Here is a 22,629-nt window from a genome sequence, read left to right as displayed (position 1 = left end):
TGTCCCAGAGGCCGCCCCTCCCCTGACTTTGGAGACAGTCACCGCCTGGTGCTTCTCCTTGGGTTTCGCCGCCTCTGTCGTCATCCTTAAACAGTGTATTTCATTGTGTCTAGTTTTGAGCTCTTTCTAAACGAAGTCATGGGACGCATTGTTTTGCGGTTTGCTCCTTCGATTTCCGCTGTCCATTCACAGGTAGCTGTGGCTCATTTCTTCTCACTGCTGCGTACCACCCCGTGGAGCCAGCACGTCCCAGATCGTCATCCGTCTCTGGGGGACGAGCGTGTGCGTTGCTCCCAGTCTCTCTAGCTGATTCCGACTGTGCTGCGGGAACTTACCCGTGCGCGCCCCTGAGGCCAGCAGTCCGCTGGCCGGGAGAGCTCAGTACGTGCCGGGAGAGCGCTTTCTAGGTGTCGAGGGAATGTGCCCGGCAGAGCACGTGCTAGGTCCCCAAGGTGTGTCCTCACCTCCGCTGGGTGCTGCTGAGCTCCTCCCCCGTGCCGGGAGTGCGGAGGACCCAAGGCACGTTTTTGAGAAAAGCAAGGTCGGAAGAGTACGCGTGGTGTGCTGCCATTTCTGTTTTGTTTTTGTTTTCTCAAACGGTGTGCGAGCACGTGTGCGCACACGCGTGCACACGCGCGCGCTTGTGTAGGCTCTCTCAGGAAAAGAAAAGAAACTGCAGTAGAGGTTGCCTCTGGGGCTGAGCTGGGGCCGCCCTGGAGGGCGCTGTCCTGTCACTGTTTACCCTTTGGTGCCACTGGCTTTTGAACCCTGGGCCTGTGTCCTATAGAGCCAGAGAGAAGGAAAGGGAAGAAAGGGGATGGATGAAGCCCAGATGTGACGGAGTGTCACCCATGAATTTTGCATGGGTTTATTGGTTTAGTCTGTACTTGGGGGTTATGTACACAGAGCCATATAACAATCTGTTCCGGTGTGAGATGATCCTGGAGCCACCTCTCCTTGCCCCTGAAGCCTGTTCCCAGGAGGACCCCTTGTTTCCAGTGTGGCTTCTGGGGAAAGAGTGCTCCCTCCCTCTCCCCCCATCCCTCCCCTTGGGACCTAGTTTCCCTTGGCTGGCCAGAACTGCCCAATCCAGCCAGCCAGCCAGCCAGCCAGCCGGAGCCCAAACCTGCCTGTCCGGTCTGGGAAGGTCTGGGGGCCCACCCACTTGGCTCCTCTGTGGGCGGCTGCCTGACAGGTGCCCCACCCCATATAGGAGGGCGTGGCCTGGGATCTAGGACTTCTGGGGTCTCCTGACCTGCCCTACTGTGGCCCCCCCATGCCGGACCCAGCCTGGGCCTGACTGGGAGCCCCTGGCTTGGTGGGTGGGTGGTAGACAGGAGGAGGAAAGGTGGAGTTTCCAGGACCTTGGAGCCGGTGCGGTCCTCCTGGTCCCAGTGATAAAGTCCTCGGGGAGTTGGCCGCCGGGAGTCGTCTCTGTAGAGGCGCCAGAGCAGGAGAGTGGGAAGGACACAGGCTTCTCTGTCCACCTGCCCACCTGGGCCACTTGCTCGCTGTTCTCACGGGCTTCCCATCGACTGGGCACCCGTCCTAGGCCACCTGTGAGAACCTGAGAACCTGTCTCCGCTGCTCACAGGACCCCGCCCCCGTGGGGAAGCAGTCCCACTCGATGTCAGTCCCTGGAGCAGGGAGTTTTGTCTAGTTTGTTCACTGCTGAATTGTCAGGGCCTCCAACAGGCCGGCCTGGCAGGTGTCGGGAGCTCCGGGAACATGTGAACGAATGAGGGAGACCGACATGGCAGAGACAGCGTGGCCTGGAGGAGTCAGCACCAGGATGGGGTCTGGAGGAGGTACCAGACCCAGCCCGGTGTCAAGGAGGGCTTCCTGGAGAAGAAGGTGTCTGAGGCAGGGCCGGAAATGTGGATAGGGACACGGCAGGCAGCCCCACCGTCTTGCCCCCCAAGTCCCCTGTCAGGGAGAAGACAGACAGACACAAACAACACATTTTTCGCAGTGCACTCTGACCTGGGCCGGCGAAGGCTTTGTAGAGGAAGTAAGATCTGGAAGGGGAGGGAAGAGGGAGGCAGAGGTGGGGCGGGGTGTGCACACACCTTCTAGGTTTCCCCTCTCTAAACATCTCTCTCCTGTGTGGATTGGGGGTTCAGGGCAAGCCAGCCTCATGCTCAGGACAGCTGGTGAAGGGCACAGAGGCCTGTCCGGGAAGCCTGGTGCCCGATCTCCCTGCTGGGTGCCTGGGGCAAGTGTTTCAACCTCTCTGGGCCTCAGTTTCCTCCATTGTAAAAGGACCCTGGTAAAGTACCTCTCCCTTTTAGGGCAGTGGTGAGTGTGTTGTAGGTGCCGAGAGCGGGCCCGGCCCAGAGTCAGTTCTTGGAGAGTCGGGCCCCTCACTTTCAGAAGGTTGGTTGCATCCTGGAAGACGGGAGCCAGCGGGGCGTGAGGAGGCCCCAGCCCTCCCCGCCTTTCTCCCTCCACATGTCCACCATTCAGGCCCACCAGTCCCACTTTTGCGCCTAGAGATGGCCATGTCAGGGGTCCGCCGTGACCTTCCCTGCATCTAATGAGAGAGCGGGGTACGGCAGGAGAGGCCCCCTTCGCGGCCCCTCTCGGAGCTCTTGCTGGAATCAAGAGACAGCAAGCTCTGGATCTCCAGCCGCCCCTCCGCATCGGAGGGCCCCCCCCCCCCCCCCCCCCCGCTGACCAGCGCCCCCCTCCCCCAGCCCGGGCTGTCATCTCAAACCTGGCTGCCTGGCCAGCCACTCTCGGGTACTCAGCCGCATGCTGTGTGGCCAGTGCTTCCCTGGCCCCTGGCACCAAGCCTGGCACGGGGGTGTGGGGTGCCAGTGGGGAACTACCCCGTTGAAGCAAACGGCTGGGGCTTGGGTCCCCCGTTGCTGCGTCCCTGCCCAGGTCCTCCCTCTGCTGGGGCAGTTGTGGCCACGTGGCCCCGGCTTTCCAGGCTCGGCCCCTCCTTCCCTCTGTTCCTCCCTCCCCCCTCCCCCCTCCCCCCTCCCCCCTCCATGGACCGGAGCCACTGCCGAGCTCGGCTCCTGCCAGGGCGGGCCTCGGCACCGCCCGCTGCCAGAGAGGCTGGGGTGCAGAGCCAGCCAGCTCTCTTTGGTGGGCGCCTGCGTCGTGGGCCGGGGAACCCCTTGATCCCCCTTCACTGCTCTGCTGGCTGCAAGCCTGTCTGCTGGCCTGCCCCACTGAGGGTGGCCCAGGACAAGGGAGGAGGATGGTGGAGGTGAGCCGACCCTAGCCTCGGGCAGCAGGGGAGGAAAGGGGAGGGCCACATGGGGCGTGGGAGGGCAGTCCTACCGCCTGGTGACCAGAGCCACCTGGGCCTGGGCAACACGTGCTCAAGGGCCCACACTGATCTCGGGGCCAGGGGCGAGGTGGCCGTGTTTCCACGTGCTCAGAGGCAGGTGTCTGTCTCCTGGGGCTTCCTGCGGGCCTCAGCGCAGGCCCCTGAGCACCTCTGTGGGGGCGCATTCCCGGGGCCCGCTTTTGTGGGGGTGGTCCTGAGGGGCTGTGCCCCGCTGGGTCACCCCGGATGACCCTGGGGTTGGCCATGGGTGGGCCTGGGTCTGGTGTGGGGTCTCATTACCTTCTGTGTGTGGAGCTAGGGTTGTGTGGGTCTCGGGGTCTAACTCTGTCTCGGGGAGTGTTCCTGAGTATGTGTCTGGGTCCTTTCTAGGTAAATCCGACAGTTGTGGACCATCTGGGATTGTGTATGTGCGCGCTGGTGCCTGTGTTTTAAGGTGGGTGGCTGGTCTGTATGGTGTATCTCGTTGGCATGTGTTGTGGGTCTCTTTCGGGAGTCTGTGCGTCTCGGCGGGGAGTGGGGGGTGGTCTCTGTACTCTGTGTGGAGAGGCAGCTGCGGGGCTGCCGATTATCCTGGCCCTTCCATTCTGGTTCCTCCGGGCCAGGCCCTACTTCACGGCCGCTTCTCCCACTCGGAGCTCGGCCACGCGCTGCTGGGGCCTATATTCCGGAGGCGGGAGCTAAGGCTCAGGGTGGGATGTCCTTTCCTGCTCCGAGGCTCCTGTACGGCTGCTGTCACCAAGATGTGGTGGGGCGGCTTCATGCACTTCAGTGTCTAGGGCTCCTGTGTGTGTATGTGTGTGTGTGTGTAGCGGGGAGTTGTTTGGGGGGGGGGGGCTCCAGACGCTCTTTCCTGCCTGTGACCCCCTCCCTCCTTCCTGCCCTCCCTTAGGGGAAGAATGAGTGAAGTCGAATCGGATTTTCCTGGTCCCTGGGGGCTCATCCACACTTTCAGGCTTGTTGTGGCCTCTGTCCCCACCCTGGGTACCTCTGGGGGTGCCCTTTGTGTCTGTGTCCTGTTGTGCCTGGTGGGGGGTGCGGGGCACCGGGCCTGGGGCTGCCAGAGGAGCCGCCTGGCCTCCTTGGGGCTCTGGGCCCCTGCCCGGCCCGGTTGGGCACAGGAAATACTGTGTCTTCATTCAGCCCCGCTCTGAGCTGTGCGCCACCCCGTGTTGGGCAGGGCTGGAGACCCAGAGGGGCTGAGATGGCCCCAGGCCCTGCCCTCTCGGAGGGCTCCTGGTGCAGCGGGAGAGGCAGACCCGTCGTCGGACAGTGCAGCCCGTTCTGCTCCCCATCCGGGCCCTGGAGAAAGCAAGGCAACAGAGACAGGCTGGCACCCCTGTGCTGGCCAGGAGACGGCTGTGCCCGGCCTCCTCTTTCATTTATTTGTTCCCAGCAGCAGGTTCACCCGTAGCGAGGACCCGCTTAGTGGCGGGTCCTGTTCTAAATGCTTTTCACGCGTCACCTTATCCCGTCGTCCACACAGTCCCAGGAGACAGGGACTGTCGTCCTCCCTGGTTTGCGGATGAGACCCAGAGAGGTTGGATCACTTGGGCAGGGGCGCACAGCTTGGGAGTGGTGGAGCCGGTGACAGAGCCTGGGCGGCCCACTCCTAACCACCCACCGCCTCCCGAGTCCTTGCCTGGCACTGTCTGCACAAAGGCCGGGTTGGGGGGTGGGCAGGGCTGCTCCTCGCTCCCCGGACTTCCCCAGGCCAGGGGGACCCCTGGATCTGTGTCATCTCATGGGATTTCACCCGTTATGGGGACCAATGGGTTTCCTGCGGCATCTGTCACTGTATGACCTGCCTCTTGCCTGTCGCCAAAATAGGCTGTCACTTCTTCACGTTTGGAGCCTCGGCAGCACAGCGTGGCTGGGGTGGGCCTCCCTGGGGTAGGCAGGGCCCCGGGATAGGAGCGCAGTGGGCGCCCCTTGTGGTGTTTGGAACACGCACCAGCTTCTTCACAAAGAGCCGGATTTGGTCTCCAAAGCCCGGACCAACTCCTGCTGGAGCCTCAAGGTCGGACTTGCAGGGGGCGTGAGGCAGGGATCGGGGACTGATGTCCACTCTCCGCCTCCACCAGCCTCGCCTGTCCCCCCTCAGGGTCTGGACACATCACTTGGGCAATGGCATCCCTCCTTTGCTCCACAAATACTTGATGAGTGCCTACTGCTCCGGATGCCAAGCCTACAGCAAGAAGGAGACAGAGACCCCTGCTCTCAGGGAGAGGGAGCCTCTACTGGGGGGAGAGGAGGAGGAGGGGACCAACAGTCCGCATGTACACGAGGTCAAGTACTAATAAATGCCACAGAGGAGGATAAAGCAGGGGTGCAAACTTTGTCAGGGGTCAAGAAAGACCTTTCTAATGAGGTTTTATTTGCACGGAGACCCAAATGTCAGGAAAGGGTGAGCCACGCAGCTCCGGGCAGAGGGAAGCATAGGTGCAAAGGCCCTGAGGCTGGAACAAGCTTGAGGTGTCTGAGACAAAAATGCAGGAGGCGAGTGCAGTTGTAGTGAAGAGAGTGGGAGGGATGAGGTCCTGAGGTTGAAAGAGCCCCACTGGTCTGGGGCTTGGTAAGTCCCAGTGGGGAGTTTTATCCAAGGGGGAGGCCTGGGGAGAGCCATTGGTTTACCGTTGCTTCTGGTTCCCTCCTAACCAAGGCAGCCTTTCTGATCTTGGTTCTGGTTATCGGCATAGAGTTGTCTCTGCTGTCGTTCTTGTTCCATAAACCTCTGGGGTCCTTTGTCTGGAGCAAAGGCCTTGGCTGGAGCCTGGGCCGCAGGGAAGCAGGAGGCAGAGGGGGTGGTGACCTTCTCTGTGGGTCAGAGTGGGCACTTTTGTGACCTGGTGCTGGGCAGCCCCGGGCAGTGACTTCCCCTCTCTGGACCTCAGCGTTTTGGTTTGGAAGGAGAAAGGAAGACGAACCGTGCGGAGGGCTCGCTGTGGCCTGTCTGCACGCCTGGTGCCGCACGCCTGGTGCGGGCCTGGGCTAGAGTCGGCACCAAAGCATGCGCCCGTCCCCTCCATCCACTCGGCCACCAAGAAGGAACAGCCCACGCTAGGTGCTGGGACCGAGCCGTAATCAACTGAAACGTGGGTCCCGCCTGTGCCGAGCCACTGACGTAGTGGGAGACAATAGGCACACTTATGACTGTGTAACCTGTTGGGTGATGTGAAGGGCCGGGAGAGGGTAGGCGGAATGTGCCAGGCACCGGGGGTGCGGTGATGGGCAAGACTGGACCGAGCCCCCGCCCCCGTGGCGCGCTTGCTGCGGCCAGTAGGGAAAGTGGTGTCGGTCCTCAGCAAGTCCCGTCATCGCGACCATTACCACACGCCTGGAGCCTGCCCGCTTCTCCCTCCTGAGCCCCCACGTGGGCCTGCCCACCCCTGTCTTCCGCTGGACCGTCACGTCCCGCACCTCCCCGGGCTCCCCGCTCCCAGTCTGTGCCCCACACTTGGCCATGGGGAGCCTGTGGACGCGAGTCAGGCCACGTCCCTTCCCTGCTCAGAGCCCTTGTGTGGCTCTGCCTCACTCCAGGGAAAGGACAGAGTGATCTCCGTGGCCCACAAGTCCCTACGTGATCTGCCCCCCCCGCCTGCCCCGCCACTCGGCCTCCTCTGCTCTGACCACACCTGGGGACATTTGTCCTGACTCTTCCCTCTGTGCTGCCCTGCCCAGCGCTCTTCCTCCGGGTATCCCAATGATTCCCTCTCCGCTCCCCTGTCAAGTCGCTGCTCAAGTGTCCCCTTCCCAGCCACGCCCCCCCCCCCCCCCATCACTTCATTGAAAATTCCAACCTCCTCTCCTGACTCTCAACACTGCCCTGACCCTTCCTTTGGGTATGTCCTCAGCGCTTACCATCTCACTTACTAGATGTTTTTCTGATTCAGCTCGTTTATCGACAGTCTCCTTTCCCGTAGACCGTGAGCTCTGCACGGGCAGGGAGGCTGCTGGCCGTTCTGACCGCCGCTAAGAGCCCCGGCCCTAGCCTGGCAGAGATCAGCCCTCAGTAGCTATTGACGGTGGGTGGGTGCAGGAGCGTGATGGGGTCCTTTGTGGGTAGAGTAGGTATTGTCAGGCCCAGAGCTCGTGGCAGGGTCTGGGGTCAAGGTCCCTGAGGATTCCTTGGAGGAACTCAGCTCGGGGCGGGAGACTGGGAGAGAGATTTGGACTGGGGAGGGCAGGGCGCTGTACAGGTGGGCACCCAAGAGCTGAGCACAGGTATCGAGGTGGGAAGCGTGGGGGATTAAGGGAGGCAGTGAGGATTCTGCTGGAGGCCGGGAAAGGAGGCCGGACTCTCCTTCCGTTGTCAGAACACAGCCAGGGGAGATGGGGTAAACTGAGGTGAGGAGGACTTCCCAAAGCTAGTGGGTGAAGGTCTTGACAGAAGGGTGAGTGGGAGCCACGAGTGAAAGCCCTGAGTGCAGGCCGGGGCCAGGGAGCCCTCCTCCGTGGTCCTCTTCCTGATCGAGGGGTTCGTTTGGGTGGATGTGAAAGCGAGACTGTGACCCTGTCACATCCCCTGTTCTTTCCCTGGGCCCCTGGGGTCCAGCTAGGTCAGCTCCCAGAACTGCAGCTTTATTCAGAGCTTTGGGGGAGGGAAGGGGACAGGAGGCAAGGAGTTTTACACGCGCGCGCGCACACACACACACACACTCCCCAGACACAGCTTCGTCCCACAAGTGGATCTTGCTCTCCCCCTGGGGCCGATTTCCTTGGTGGGGAGAGTTTGGGTGGGTGGGAGGGTGGGGATCATTTTCTCCTGAAAGCTCAGAGTATAGAACCAGTGAATGCAGGGGTGACTAGAAAATCTGAAGCTTTTGCTGGGACAGGTTGGAAACCGCCTGTCCCACATGCTGAATAATTCAAAAGACTTTCTTTAATTGCAATGACCGTACTAGAGTAGAATGCAAAATGGGCCTGCGTTCTTGGGATCAGACCCTAGACTTCAGAGGCATCTGCACGCTGTCCTCCTCTATTCCCTCTGTCTGATGTTGCTGCTTCACCCGCCGCCCCTGGGTCCCAGGCACATCTCCGCCAGAGTTCCCCAGGGACCGCCCGGGCAGAGTCAGAGGTGTCCAAGCAGGGCTGTAGCGTCGTGGGTACAGATGAATCAGTTCATTGACCACAGGTTCCTTGAGCGCCTAGTGTGGGCTGGGGCCATGTTGTAGACGGGGTGCACTGGGGGCAAGACAGAAGACAGGTGCAAAGAAGAAGGCATAGAGGGAGCCGGGACAGGAGCAGGGATATTTGAGCACAGACTCGGGTAGCAGGGAGGAAGGAGGGAGCCATGTGCAGATCAGGGAGAATGAAGTTCCAGCAGGTGGGGTGATGGCCAGTGCAAAGGCCCTGAGGTGGGGACACGTCTAGGGTTTGAAGAACAGCAAGGAGGCCCATGTGGCTGGGGCAGAGTGAACGAGGGGGCAGAGGTGACAGGCCGATCGTACAGGCCATGGGGCCACATGAAGGAGCCTTGGGGGCCAGCAGAAGGCTTAAGGAGTTCGACCCTGTAGTAGATCCCCCTGTCTTCTAGGCCCAGCTCTGCTTGGTAACCTGAGCAAGAGATTTCACCTTTGTGATCCTCAGTTTCCACATCTGCGAAGTGGGAATGAGAATAGCTGCCCCGCCGAGGTCATAGGGGGTCCGGAGCTCCACGTCCGCATCTGCACAGGGTCACGGGGGCCCTCGTGGTGGTGGTAGTGATGGAAGTCCCAGAGCTGAGCCTCGGTGTGGCACATTTGGTGGCAGGGACTGGTTTGTGGACATCTTTTCTGCTTCAGATTGTCCTGCCGAAGGCTGCGGTAAAGGCAGATAAGGATGGGAGGCAGGGGCAGGAACCCCACTCTACCCTTGGGGGCCTGGGACGGGTCAGACAGGAGGTAGGGACCCTCAGCCTCAGGAAGGGTCAGGGCAGGACCTGAAGGGCAGGGTGTGGGTGTGGACTGGAGGCTTGAGTGGGAGGGAGGGCACCCTGGTGATGACGATGATGATGGAAACAAGGGCATCCCTGTGGCCCTCCGGGCAGGCCAGGCAGGGAAGAGCCTGGACTTTGGTGCCCGCCTGCCCGAGTTCAAATCCCGGATGCCCTGGACAAGGGACTTCCTCTCTCCGGGCCTCAGGCTCCCCATGTGTGAATTGGGGCCAGTCGGTTGTGAGGGCGGAATGGGACTGGGGGCAGAGGGCGCCGAGCAGAGCCTGGCATGCACGGACCTCCGAGGGGGCAGCCGCCTTTATTTCCTAGAACTGGCCGGGCACGGGCTTCGGGTTAACAGGCCTGGAGCCTCGTGTCCCCCACTCTGCTGCCAAGCTGTGTGACCTGGGCAAGTGGACTGTGCCCTCCCTGTGCCTCGTTTTACCTTGTCTGTAACGCGTAGTGGCTGCTTCCTCGTGGGTCACGTGTGCAGATTACATGAGGGACTCCAGGCAGGGTGCTTAGAGGAGGGGCCGGCACACAGTGGGTGCTCAGGTCAGTGCTGCCCACAGCTGCTTTCGGGCCAGGCGGTCAGGGCCTCGTGTTCTCACTTGTGACTCCTGTAGGAACTCCAGGAAGCAGGCACTGGCATTATTGTCTTTAACAGAGGGGGAAACTGAGGCACAGAGTGGCTGAGCGGCCGGCCCCCAGCCACACAGTGAGCCCCCGAGGTGGGTTGGTTGGCAGGGGCAGGAGATAAGGCGGCACAGGGCACAGCAGCCGGGCTGCTCAGGGGCCTGGGGACTCGGTGGGGGCGGGGAGCCGGGCAAGGGAGCCGCCAGAGCTGGGAGCTGTCCCAGGGTGGAGCCGGGGCCTGATCATTATAAACACGGCCAGTTCCTCTGTTTGTCCCGCCCTCCATGAGGTGCCCAGAGGGAAGGGGTGGCCCCCTGGCAAATATCCGGAGGTGTGTCCTTCCATCCCCTTCCCCTGCAGGGGTCACGCGAGCGGAGGGCAGGATAAACAGGCGGGCTGCAAAGTGCAAGGGTGGCTTGGGGCTTCTGGGGGAGGGTTCTGAGTTGGCTGTCCCACCTTGCAGGCTGCCTCCCGCGCGCCCCGTCTCCGTGCTGAGCTCCTCCCACCTCAGGGTCCGCCCCTCCCTCTCCCGGATTTAGTGAGGGGTCACGTGGCTAATCTTATGCCCCTGGAGTGACTTGGTGCCTCGGGCCGTGGGCTGCTGGGTGGAGGATGGGTAGGGCTGCGTGAGAGAGGCTAAGGTGAGGGTGACGCTGGGCCTGGGGCCGGGTGGGGGCACCTCTGGGAACACAGTGAGGAGGTGGAGGCGAGGCTCCGGGGTGACAGCAGAGAGGATGGGGAAGGTCCGGCCGTGGGGACAAGGCCAGGACGGGTACTAGGAAGGGGGGGACAGCCGAGGGCCGAGAGGCTGGAGAGCCCGGACAGGGATGGAAGTCTCCCGGGAAGGATGGGCAGGGGTCAGTGGGCTGGAATGGGGGAGAGACATCGAAGGGTCTCCTGGCTTGGTTGGGGTCAGAGAAGGGAAAGAGGCAGAGGCAAAGGGGCACCCGCCCTGGCCAGGGCTTTCACAGCCCACTTCCTGGCAGCCAGGGGCCCCAGAGCAAGCTGGGAAATTGGACCTGCTCGGGGAGCCCTGGCCAGATCTGGCTGTGGCCACCTGCTGCCCAGGAGGCCCCGACCAGTTGAGACAGGTTGTCTGCCGGGTCCCCACCCCCTCCCACTGGGCTCCTGCCACCAGACCGGTTCTCCCAGATGGCTACCCACTGATGGTCCTACCTCTGGGCCAGGGGTGGCAGCCTGTTCTAACCTCACAGAGCTGCTCCCACAGGAGAGGAACAGGGAGGGAGGAGAACCGGGGGCTGAAGGGCCGCATCCCAGGCACGCTTGAGAGTGTCCTCATTAGGTCACAAGACTTACTAAGCTTGGGGCCGACCCTGTGTCAGGCACTGTGCCAGGCTCTGGCGGGCCAGCATGAACCAGACGGAGATCCCCGCCCAGTGCGTTTCCCCTCATCCTCTGGGCTTTCGTTCACACGGCCTGTCTTCTGGAAGCCTCCCCTACCCCCACCTACCATCCTTCACGCCAGTCTGGTACTCCCTGACCCCAGCCCTGACCGCTCTGGGCTGTCAGAGGGCTATCTTGGTCACCACTGTGCCCCAGCATCAACCAGTACGTGACTGGGCACAGAGGAGTGGGTTATTGGTGAATGAATGAATGAATGTTTTCTTCCCATTTTACAGATGAGTAACTCGAGGCCCCGAGAGGAGACGTCACCTGCCCGAGGGCACTTCTAGCACAGCCAGCATCAAACCAGGTCTGTGGGACTCTGGGGCCCATGTGTGGGACAGGGGAGCAGGACCCGGGGCCCTTCCTCCCTCAGACACTGCAAGGAATACTCCTACTCACGAGAGTCACACACGTGGACAAGGCCCTCGCTCCACGCCCGGCTCCGCTCCTGTTAACTCAGTTAATCCTCACAGCAGCCCTGTGCGGGTTGATCCGAGGCACAGAGAGGTCAAGTCACTTGCCCAAGGTCACGCCTAGTAAGTGGCAGAGAGAGATTTGTGCTCTGGCCATTTGACTCCCTTGCCCTCATCGTCCTGGTCTCCCTGTGGGACACTGCGATCTGCGCATCTCCCCTACAGCCCCTTTGGTTGTAAAACTGGCTTTCATTGAACATTTATGCCTTGCCTGCTACTGTGCTAAGTATTCACCTGGACACCACGGCCCCTAAAGGCGGGCGTGGTTTTGTCTGTTCGTATCTGCTGCACAGAACTTTCCCCATTGTGCGAACTCACTTCTGTGAGTCTCGGTCCCTTCATCTAGAAAGTGGGAGTGTTGCGGTGAGACTCCTAGGGGTCGTGCATAGGACAGGGACTGTGACTGGATAGGTAGCCAAAAATGTGTGGGGTTAGCCCAGATTCCGGGCGGGGAAAGCAGAGGTGGCTGAGGCCAGGCCTTTAGGAATCGGTCACTGAGCACACTCTGTGTGCCTGGCATGGTTCTGGGAATGGGGTGGGACACAGAGACACTGGGCAGGTGAGACCTGGCCTGTGGTGCTGCTATTCCAGTGCTGACGGGTATAGACACGGAGCTAGTAAACGCAAGAACAGTGGAATTTCCCGTCGTGAAACGTGTTATGAAGTGATATCATGGAAGGCTAGTGGGGTGGTCTTTTACTTGAAGATTCACCAACTCTGAGACTTGAAGGAGGGGAAGGAGGGAGCCATGTGTGGATACTGGGGAATAGTGTCCCAGGGGGAGGGAACAGCCAGTGCAAAGGCGCTGAGGTTTGAAAACCAGGGTGAGCGTAAACAAAGGGGAGGTGACAAGGGCAGGTTGTGTGGGGTGGGCCACCGGGAGGACTCGGCTGAGGGCTCTGAGCGGGGGCAGGTGTCCACAGGGTCCCTCGGGCTGCATGTGGGAGATGAGAGACCAGGGAGGAGACGAGGACGGACAGGACCAGGGCAGGGCCGGAGGAGCAGAGAGGACTGGGCGGGTTCTGGTGAGTGGCCCCCTCCCGCAGGCCTGCTGATAGGAGCCCGCGTCTGCGCCCTCGTGGTGCCGAGAGCCTCAGCGCCATGTTTGGGAAGAAGAAGAAGCGGGTAGAGATCTCCGCGCCATCCAACTTCGAGCACCGCGTGCACACGGGCTTTGACCAGCATGAGCAGAAGTTCACGGGGCTGCCCCGCCAGTGGCAGAGCCTGATCGAGGAGTCGGCCCGCCGGCCCAAGCCCCTCGTGGACCCCGCCTGCATCACCTCCATCCAGCCCGGGGCTCCCAAGGTAGGCCAGCGCCCACCTCCACCCTTCCTGCCCCACACCGACCCCCCACGGCGCCCCGACCCTTAACCCCACGCTTGATCGACACACCCCAACCGTCCGCCCCAATCCTCGTCCCCCCCCCCCCCCCCCCCGTGCCGACCTTTCATTCCTCCACCCGCTGATCCCTCCCCTTGCCTCTCAACACAGACCGCTACCTTGACCCCTGCAGCAGCCCCCCACACCAGCCTCCGAGTCCTGCTCCTCTCCCTGGGCTCCATGCCCCTGTCCCCAGTACCAGAAACTTGTCCTGGGGCGAGGGACAGATTCCCCCCCCCCCCATCCCCCATGGTCAGGGCTAGGCTCAGAGGAGCTGCTGACCCAGCCCCACAGTCCCGGCCAGCTTCTGGAGGACACCTGAGCTGAGCCCTGAGGGACGCGGAGGAGTCATTGTGCCGAATGGAGGAATGGAGAGGAGGCTCGGCTTTTAGTGGAGGAAATGGTCCAAGTGAAGCCTTGGGGGTCTTTCAGTTTGGGGCTTTGGTTTCCTGCCACCTTGGGCAAAAGGGTGGAGTTGGGATTTGAACGGAGGTCTTTTTCCAAGGCCTGTGCTCTTAAGCCCTTTCCTGTCTGCGTGGTCCAGGCGCCCAGGCGTGGCCCGCGGTGAGGCTGGCCCGGTGGTGGCAGGGCGTGAGCCTGCCCGGCCGGGAAGCTGGCTTCGGAGCGTGGACTTCACCCCAAGGGCAGTGGAAACCAGGAAGGGCCGGGGGCCAGGGGCATGCAGCCAGGGTCGTTCTAGGGGCGGAGATGGGTGTGCCCGTCCGCGGGCCCAGCGCCTGGGGACAGGCCTGCAGCTGACTCATCCTCTCCTGGTGCCCGGCCCCTGCCTGGCTGCCTGGCGGGAGGGCGCCCTTAGTGATCCGCGTGGCGTGGCGTGGCGGGTGGGGACACAAGGGCGGACGCTCACCAGGATGACTGGAATCTCCATCCTGTGCCCACCGAGGTGTGAGGGCATCCCACACAGGCCTTTTGAATATTTTGAAGTCTTTGCCACGGCTTAAAGCAGCCGAGGCTTCACCTCCGGATCTTTCTTTCTGGCTCTCCTGGGCCCCACGCAGCCCCCCTCAGTTCTACCCCTGGCTGGTCCCGTGGCCCCTGGAGCACTGGCTGCGGCCTCCCCGGGGGAGCCCCTACAGTCTAGCCCCTGCTTAGCCTGTCCGCCGTGAGCCCTGCCAGGAGGATGAGGTGCCTGGTCGTAATTCATGCAAAGGTGCCACGTGGGCTGGTGTTCGCTGCCCTCGGCTGGGAATCTCTCCAGTCCTCCCGGGCCCTCCCCCAACCCCCAGGGACTTAGCCTCTTATCCCAGTACCAGAGTCTGAGCGGATATCCACCTTCTTCACTGGGCTCCTGGGCAGGGCCGGGCTTCTGCGCTGGTAGCCAGGCCCAGGAGAGGCAGGGGCAGGGGCGCTGCGGCCTGTAGGTGGCTTTTGTGTCATCGGTGTTTTCTGCACAGCAGAGGCAGCTCCGGCCTGAGGCTGCCTGGCCGCCCTCGGCCCGCGTCCCCGCATAGCAGTGACTGATGGTAGAGGGATGGGGGTGCTTCTCTGCTCCCCGCGGCCTCCTGCCAGCCCCCCTCACTCACTCACCGGTTCAGCCAGTGTTTACCGAGCACCAGACACTGTTCTGGGCGCTGAGATGTGCAAGAGCACAAAAACAGGAAAAGACAGGAGCTGCCTTCATGAACGTTGCACTGGGAGTGCAGGCGATGGTCAGCTTATGAGTGCTTCGTGTCTGCTGGTTTTGAGTACTCCAGAGAAAAAAGAAGGCAGGGAACGGGGAACAGGGAGAGTCAGGGGCGGGCATTTTAGACTGCGGGTGATCAGCAAAAGCTTCCCTCTGAGACGCCGAGCAAGCCTGAAAGAGGGAAGGGAGGGAGCTGTGGGCATACTTGGGGGGAAAGATGTTCTAGGAAGAGCGGACAGTCAGTGCAAAGGTCCTGAGGTGGGAGCGTGCCTGGTATGTTTGAGGAGGCCTATGTGTCTGCAGCTGAGTGGGGGCTGGGGGAATCCTGGAGGCCTTGACTCAGTACTCAAGGGAAGAGGTGGCCATGGCTCAGATCGGGGTGGACTTGGCAGGTGAGGCTTGGGTGGATTCAGGACACACTCTGGGTCCACCAGGCCCTCATGGGAATTTGCATTTGCCCCCGCTGCTCCTGGGGCACTCTTGCCCTGCGCTTCGGGCCCGGTCCTTCCCGACTCTCCCTGTCCTCCACCCTCGGCTTCCAGGGAACCCAAGAGTGTGGTTTTGGGGCTCGGCCCTCGCGGGCTACAGGGGAGGAGGAGGTCCGAGCCGTGCCCTGGCCCTAGCTAGCATCCTGTAATTTCCGGCTCTCCGGGGCTGATTATGGGGTGGCGTGGGCTCTGCACTCCTTCCCCTCCGGCTCACAGGGCAGAGGCCTGCTCTCGGCCTGGAGAGCAGAAGACAGGGAGTGCTTCTCAGGGGGCCCAGTCAGCCCAGGGGCCACAGCCTGCCCTGTGGGAGGTTAATCCTCCAGCTCTCCTCCGGCGGTAGACAGACAGACAGACAACTCAGTGGTATGGGAGGGGCTGCAGCCTCCCCCCCCCCTCCCCCGCCGGTGCCTCCCCCAACTGCCCGGCCCCATCATCACCCCATGGCATTTCTTCATTCCGTCTCTGTCTTGTCTTTGTGTGTGTTGTGTCGTGCTGTCCTTGTGTGTCGGATCCACGTCCTGTGTCCTCCTCTTCCTTGCCCGGCCCCCATCCCGCCATTGCCCCGGACCCCAGACCATCGTGCGGGGCAGCAAAGGCGCCAAGGATGGGGCCCTCACGCTGCTGCTCGACGAGTTTGAGAACATGTCGGTGACACGCTCCAACTCCCTCCGGAGAGACAGCCCGCCGCCACCTGCCCGAGCCCGCCAGGAAAACGGGATGCCCGCAGAGCCGGCCAGCACGGCCAGAGGGGCCCCAGAGAAAGCGGGCGGCCAAGGCCGGGTCGCCGGTCGCAGCGAGGCGGGTGGCGGCAGTGGTGACAGGCGGCGGGCGGGGCCAGAGAAGAGGCCCAAGTCTTCCAGGGAGGGCTCGGGGGGACCCCAGGAGTCCTCCCGGGATAAACGCCCCCTCTCTGGGCCTGACGTCGGCACCCCCCAACCTGCCGGTCTGGCCAGTGGGGCAAAAGTGGCAGCTGGTCGGCCCTTTAACACGTACCCGAGGGCCGATACGGACCACCCGTCCCGGGGTGCCCAGGTAACCAATCCCCCTGCCCCAGGACCTCCCGCCGTCCCTTTTTCCAAAGCTTCCCCTGTTCCCCACCCACCAACCCCAACCTGTGCCCAGCCCACTGTCCATCTCCATCCTGACCGCCATGTGTCTGTCCCGCAGCCAGGGCCCCTGTCCTGCTCAGGGAGCAGAGCTGGCCCCTGTCCCCTCCACTGACAGCTGCCTCTCTTTTCTGTTGCAGGGGGAGCCTCACAACCTGGCCCCCAATGGGCCGTCGGCAGGGGGCCGGGCTGTCCCCCAGTCCTCCTCCTCCCGGCCTCCCACCCGAGCCCGTGGACCCCCCAGCCCAGGAGTGCTGGGCCCCCATGCCTCCGAGCCTCAGCTGGCCCCCCCGGCCCGCCCCGTCACCACCCCCGCCGTCCCCCCCGCCCCTGGGCCCCCCGGGCCCCGCTCGCCGCAGCGGGAACCCCAGCGAGTATCCCACGAGCAGTTCCGGGCCGCCCTGCAGCTGGTGGTGGACCCCGGCGACCCTCGCTCCTACCTGGACAACTTCATCAAGATCGGCGAGGGCTCCACGGGCATCGTGTGCATCGCCACCGTGCGCAGCTCGGGCAGGCTGGTGGCCGTCAAGAAGATGGATCTGCGCAAGCAGCAGAGGCGCGAGCTGCTCTTCAATGAGGTGGGCCTCGGGCCCCCTCCTGTCCCCTCCTGTCCCCGCCGTCACCCTCCTCTTGGGGTCGTCCACCAGTGGGTTTCGAGGCCCGTTCTGGGCCAGCCCCTGTAAGGGTGAGGATGGGAGAAGGCCGTTCAGGGCTGGGGTTCCCTGGGGCTGGGTTCTGGGCCTATCTCCTCTCCTTACTCCTCACACCTCCCCGGGCTGTCACCTCTGCGCCCCCGTACCCCCCGCTGCATCTCTGTCCCGTTACTGGCCTTCTCTGAGCCCCAGGCCCCTCACACCCTCCCAGACTGGCCCCGGAGTCCCAGCCCTGCCCCTCTCCGGGTCCCCTGTCTCAGAGAGGTCCCACCCTCCCTGACCCCAGCTCAGAGCTCTGGCCCCTCCCCCCCTGCGTAGCCCCAGCTTCTCCCGCTTGGCTGTGCCCGGCCTTCCCCTCTTGGGCGCCCCCTGGGCATTCCCCACACAGCCGCTAAAGGGCTCTTTTTGACATGTGACACGTGAGACTATCCCATGCCCGCGCCCCACCCCTCAGTGTCCTCAGGATGAAGGCCTGGCCTCTTGGCCGAGCATTTGAGGTCCAGCTCCCATCTAGGCCCTTGGTTCTGTCCAGCCCCTGGCTTTGGCTCTTGTGGCGTCTGCCAGGGAGCTTGTTACAAAGGCAGACTCCCGGCTCCTTCCCCAGAGGAAGCAGGCCCCGGACTCTGACGCAGGAGTCCCAGGACGGCAGGCCTGGAGGTGGTCTAAACTGTGGCTTTTGCCTCCCCGTCTCAGTACTCCTCAGCTGTCCCCATAACCCTTCCCCCGGCCCCCCAACATTACAGGGCTCCAGCTGCACCGGGAGCTATTCAGCGGGACCCCTGCAAGCGACGTGTTCCCACCCCCAAGCCCCGGCTTTGCCTCGTTAGGCCCTCTGCCCCTGAAGTCCATCCCCCCCAGCCTTTTATTCTGACCTTGGCTGATAACCTGCTTGTGCTGAGGTCTCATCCCTGTGCGTAGATGTTCTCTTCCCGAGTCCCTCTCCCAACACCAGCTTGGTCATCAGGGCCACTCAGAGACCAGCTCAGGACTGGTCGGAGAGCAGGATCCGAAACTGGGTGTGGGGGGGCAACCCCCACCACGCAGGCATCAGGCCTCAAGCTGCCGTTGGGGTCTGTTGGCTTTGGCACTGGGGCAGGCGGTCCAGGATGACCCTGGTGAGCGGGAGTGACAGGTGGGACTGGGCCTGCGGCATGGCGGGGCCCAAGCCCGGGGCGGGAGAGGAGGCGGGAGGGTGGCCCTCCCCACCCCGCTGACCCAGCCCGGTGCCCAGGTGGTGATCATGCGGGACTACCAGCACGAGAACGTGGTGGAGATGTACAACAGCTACCTGGTCGGGGATGAGCTCTGGGTGGTGATGGAGTTCCTGGAGGGCGGCGCCCTCACTGACATCGTCACTCACACCAGGTACCGCCAGGCAGCTGGACCCCGGCGGGCACCCAGCCTGCTGCCTCCCCAGGCTCTCTAGCGGGAGCTGCGTCCCCTCAGACCTGTCCCACGACAGGATGAAGTCCCCTCGGACCCCTTGGGGCGGGGCCGCATCTCGGGGCCGGGAGGGCCGCGTCCCCCTCGGACCCCCGGCCGGGGCCCTGTCTGCCCCAGTCGCTGACCCCCATCCCGCGCAGGATGAATGAGGAGCAGATTGCCGCCGTGTGCCTGGCCGTGCTGCAGGCCTTGTCTGTGCTCCACGCGCAGGGCGTCATCCACCGCGACATCAAGAGTGACTCCATCCTGCTGACCCACGACGGCAGGGTGAGGAGCAGGGTGGCTCGGGCTTCCCCCGCCTCTCCCCAGTTCCCCCCACCTCTCCCCAGCTCTCCTCTGCTCCGAGGGTATCTCTGATCCCGGGTTCAGTGGCTCAAGGAGCAGTAAGTTTGCGCCTCATGCAACAGTCCGGAGTCGGGTCCGGGGCGGTGGGGGGCTCCGCTCACGCATCCACGGGGGGCCTGGGCTGGCGGAGTCTGCCTTCAGCACAGGATGCTGGAACTGTGGTCTCGCATTGGGCCCAGAGAGGGGAGAGGGCGTCTGAGTGGCCGGCCACTGCTCTCGGCCATATGCTTCCTCCTCCACCAAGAAACTGTTCCTAGCCGAGCACCCAGAGGTGGGCCGTCGACTGCCATCCCGCCTCCCATCTTCTGGACCGACGCTCCAAATTTGAGGTCCACGGATGAGCCTCCCGGGGCCCAGAACCTGCATTTATATTTTTAAGAGTAGATGTGATTTTCAGCGGGAGGGGGTCCTTGACTTTCACCAATCTTGTTGGTGATTTGCCTGTCCTCCCCCAGGAAGGTTAAGCCATTCCAGTAGAGGTAGGGGTGGGAGCGGGCCCTGTTTCACTGGGAGTCTCAATTGAAATCCGCCAACCCCTAAAGCCGTCTGCAGACGTGTTTGGGGGACATCTGGGAGCCTGAAATTGTGTGCGCGCGCCGTGTGCGTGTATTTCCTGGGGGTGAGAAGATCCACACATACCCTCAAGAATCTGAAGGGGGCTCGTGGCTCCAAAACAGGTGAAAATCCGTGGTTCTGAGAACGTGGTTGTTGCCGCCTGGGCCACACCCCTCCTGCCCTCGTGGGCAGGGCTGTGCCCCTCTCACCTAAAGATGTGCCCCCTCCAGGGACACCGGGGCCCAGGGCATGGGCCTCTGGAGCCAGCCGTGATCTCCGCCCCCACGAAGCATCTGTTACCTGTAAGGCTTGGGCCACTTCCTGCAGGAGTCCCAGGGCAGACCCTGTCAGGGAGGCAGAAGGTGTGATCCTGGGGAGGTGACACACCTGAGGGCCCCCTGCTGGCAGATGGTGGAGCCACTCAGTGGTCTGGCTCCAGCCTCCAGGCTGCAGGTGGACACCGCTCACTCCCGCCTCCAGCACCTCTGACCCCCGCTGCCTGTGCCCTGTTGCAGGTGAAGCTGTCGGACTTTGGGTTCTGTGCCCAGGTGAGCAAGGAGGTACCGCGGAGGAAGTCACTGGTCGGCACGCCCTACTGGATGGCCCCAGAGCTCATCTCTCGCCTCCCCTATGGGCCAGAGGTAACCCGGAGGTGGCCCGGTTGTCCGGCTGTCGGCCCTGGCGTACAGCGTGACGGTCCGAAACAGCTGGAGTGCTGGGGGCGGGGTGGGGCTCAGTCTGGGAAGTGGGTCACCAGGGATGGGCTTGTGGGAGAGGACGTAGGCACGCATGTGCTCTGCGCATTCGTTCTTGATTGGGTGCTAGTTCGGAGCCACGCCCAGGGCTGTGAGTGACAAAACCAGCTCAAACGGTTAGCTGGGTCTGGGTCCCAAGAACTGTGAAGTTGGGCATGGTGACCGGCTTCGGGCCCAGCCATCCATGCGCTGTCCGTCCCCAGCCCCGACTGCTTCGGCGTAGTCCTCAGTCAGGCGGGCACCGCCCTTGTTGGAGCAGAGCTGGCCCAGCCCCTCGGTACATGGCCACGTCCCCACCCCACCAGCGGCACCGTTTTCCTGGATATTAATCTTAGAATTGACTCTGATTGGCTCCGCTTGGGTCACGTGCCTATTCCTGAACCAATTACTATCCCACCTGTGCCGATTGGGCCCCCTGGTCCGGGACCCCAGGATGCTCTGCAGAGGGAGGGAGGGAGGGTTGCTCCCCCGAGGAGACCTGGGCGTGGTTAGCAGAAAAGTGAGGGGTGCTGCGTGCGCAGAACCCTTCGAGGGCTCCCTGCGGGAAGCGTGTGTGGGTCTGGCAAGGTGGGTGCCAGAGCGGGTGTTCAGGGCCCAAGGACCCCAGTCACAAAGAGGCAAAGGCAGAAGCAGGGCCCCTCCCCACGTCCGCGGCTTCCCCCAGCGCCAGCCAGTCCCTGCACAGCTCAGCCCTACCGTCCTTCCCCGCTACAGGTGGACATCTGGTCTCTGGGGGTGATGGTGATCGAGATGGTGGATGGGGAGCCCCCCTACTTCAACGAGCCACCCCTCAAAGCCATGAAGATGATTCGGGACAACCTGCCGCCTCGACTGAAAAACCTGCACAAGGTGGGCCCCGCCCAGCAGGCAGGTGGTGTAGGGGAGAGGACGCTCTGCTGAGCTCCCCACCCCCTACCCCCGCGGGTCCCCTGAGCCCTCACCGACCGTCCCACAGTGGTTGTGCTTAGGCTGGCCTGGCTGAACACACACAGCATCGCCAGGTGCAGGAGAGGAGCCTTCCTGGTAAGGGAGAGGTGCCCCCAGGGCTCAGCTGCGGTCACCTCCTTACAAACCTTGAAAATGCAGAAGAAATGAGCCCCTGGCTGGATTTGTTGCTCCCCCCCGGGGCCCGACCCTAGTACACATGGGACCTCCTGGCCCCCTCCCTGGGCAGTGGGTATTGTCATCCCATTTGACAGAGGAGCACGGAGGCCCAATGGCAAGTGAGCGGTGGAGCTGGCACTCAGATCCCCTGACTGTCTCCCTCTCTTCCCGACAGGTGTCCCCGTCCCTGAAGGGCTTCCTGGACCGCCTGCTGGTGCGTGACCCGGCACAGCGGGCCACGGCGGCTGAACTGCTGAAGCACCCGTTCCTGGCCAAAGCGGGCCCGCCCGCCAGCATCGTGCCCCTCATGCGCCAGAACCGCACCAGATGAGGCCCAGTGCCCTGTCCCTGAACCAAAGAGCCCCTGGGGTCACCCCTGCCCTGCCGCAGGCCAGTAGGGGGCCGGCCCCCACTCCTCAGCCCGGGAGACACTCCATGTGGCACCGCCCTTCTTGCTGGGGGTGGGGGGGGGGTGCAGGACCCTACTACTGAACTCCAGTTTTGATTTTGTGACTTTTGAAAAAACACAGGGACCCGTGGGAGCACGTGAGGATCCCGGGACCCCCACCCTCGGGGACAGGCCCTCCCTGTGTCTTCCTGTCTCCAGGAAGGAGGGGCAGCCCCCCATCACTGGAAGTCATCTGCAGTGGGGGCTGCTGTGGGTGGAGAGAACACTACGAAAGGTGTGTGTCTGTCTGCGTGCGTGTGCTCACGGGTGTGCATGTGTGTGCGCGTGTGCATGTGCGGAAGGTCCATCCGCTCTGTCCTCCAGCCTGCGAGTGGGTATCGCTGAGACCTTACCTAGCATACAGCGCAGCCCCCTGTCCCCGCCTGAGCCATTGTGGGGGCGGTCATGAATGTCTGAAGAGTGGCCTTTTCCCCAAGTCCTGCACCCCCTTTCTGTGGCTGGATGGGGAGACGGGGGTCAGGGCTTCCTGCCCGTCCCCAGCCTCTGCAGAAGACGACTACTGCGCCTGGACAGCCTCCTCTTTTCTAGAAGTCTATTTATATTGTCATTTTATAACACTCTAGCCCCTGTCCCGACTTGGGGACGGATGGCCCCTGTCCTGCGGGGCAGCATCAGGGACAGAACCACCACTTGAAGAATCAGGTTCCTGTCCCCTTGGAGCCGCCCCACCCTCCCCTCCCTTAAGTTAGTTTTACAATTAAAATGTTTTCTTGTTTTGTGTGTGTGTGTGTGTGTGTGTGTGTGTGTGTGTGTGTGTGTGGAGCCCCACCCCCATCCAGGCCGGCTTGGTGTGGAATTGGGAGGGGTTGGGGTGGAGAGAGGGGAGCCTCTGCGGGAGTTCGGGTCAAAGAAGCCAGTAGCACCCCCCTGACCAGGGGCCCGGATTCGCTCCCCCGCCGGCCTGCCAACGGCCAGGTTCCCGGAGCCCATGTGCCACGACCACCAGTTGGCCAAA

At 62.8% G+C, this 22,629-nt stretch overlaps 1 protein-coding gene and 1 long non-coding RNA gene across 11 annotated transcripts in view; one reads left to right on the top strand and one right to left on the bottom strand.

Annotated features, from left to right (window-relative positions):
* PAK4 (p21 (RAC1) activated kinase 4) overlaps positions 1–22,390 on the top strand; it is a 45,428-nt gene extending 23,038 nt beyond the window's left edge. For 3 of the 9 annotated variants that reach the window (XM_045442386.1, XM_045442392.1, XM_045442391.1), the window contains exons 2-10: positions 11,492–11,565; positions 12,778–13,036; positions 15,818–16,276; positions 16,491–16,928; positions 18,235–18,368; positions 18,587–18,713; positions 19,862–19,987; positions 20,816–20,950; positions 21,381–22,390. In XM_045442386.1, coding sequence (XP_045298342.1) covers positions 12,833–13,036; positions 15,818–16,276; positions 16,491–16,928; positions 18,235–18,368; positions 18,587–18,713; positions 19,862–19,987; positions 20,816–20,950; positions 21,381–21,536 — 1,779 coding nt within the window. In that variant the 5' untranslated portion in view covers positions 11,492–11,565; positions 12,778–12,832 and the 3' untranslated portion in view covers positions 21,537–22,390. The other 6 variants (XM_045442389.1, XM_045442388.1, XM_045442390.1 and 3 more) reach the window with 6 other exon arrangements.
* LOC123578975 lies at positions 8,159–11,425 on the bottom strand. 2 transcript variants are annotated; one of them, XR_006702582.1, is made up of 3 exons: positions 11,028–11,425; positions 9,661–9,844; positions 8,159–9,100 (listed from the first exon to the last, which is right to left on the bottom strand). It is a non-coding gene; the product is annotated as an uncharacterized LOC123578975 (long non-coding RNA). The 2 variants fall into 2 exon arrangements; XR_006702581.1 differs by lacking the exon at positions 11,028–11,425 and having other exon boundaries at positions 9,661–10,339.
* Positions 22,391–22,629: the final 239 nt, after the last annotated feature.

This window comes from Leopardus geoffroyi, chromosome E2 (genome assembly GCF_018350155.1).
Source record: "Leopardus geoffroyi isolate Oge1 chromosome E2, O.geoffroyi_Oge1_pat1.0, whole genome shotgun sequence".
NCBI lineage: Eukaryota > Metazoa > Chordata > Mammalia > Carnivora > Felidae > Leopardus > Leopardus geoffroyi.
Note: the sequence above shows the minus strand (reverse complement) of the source record. Positions and strands in the feature narration are given on the sequence as shown.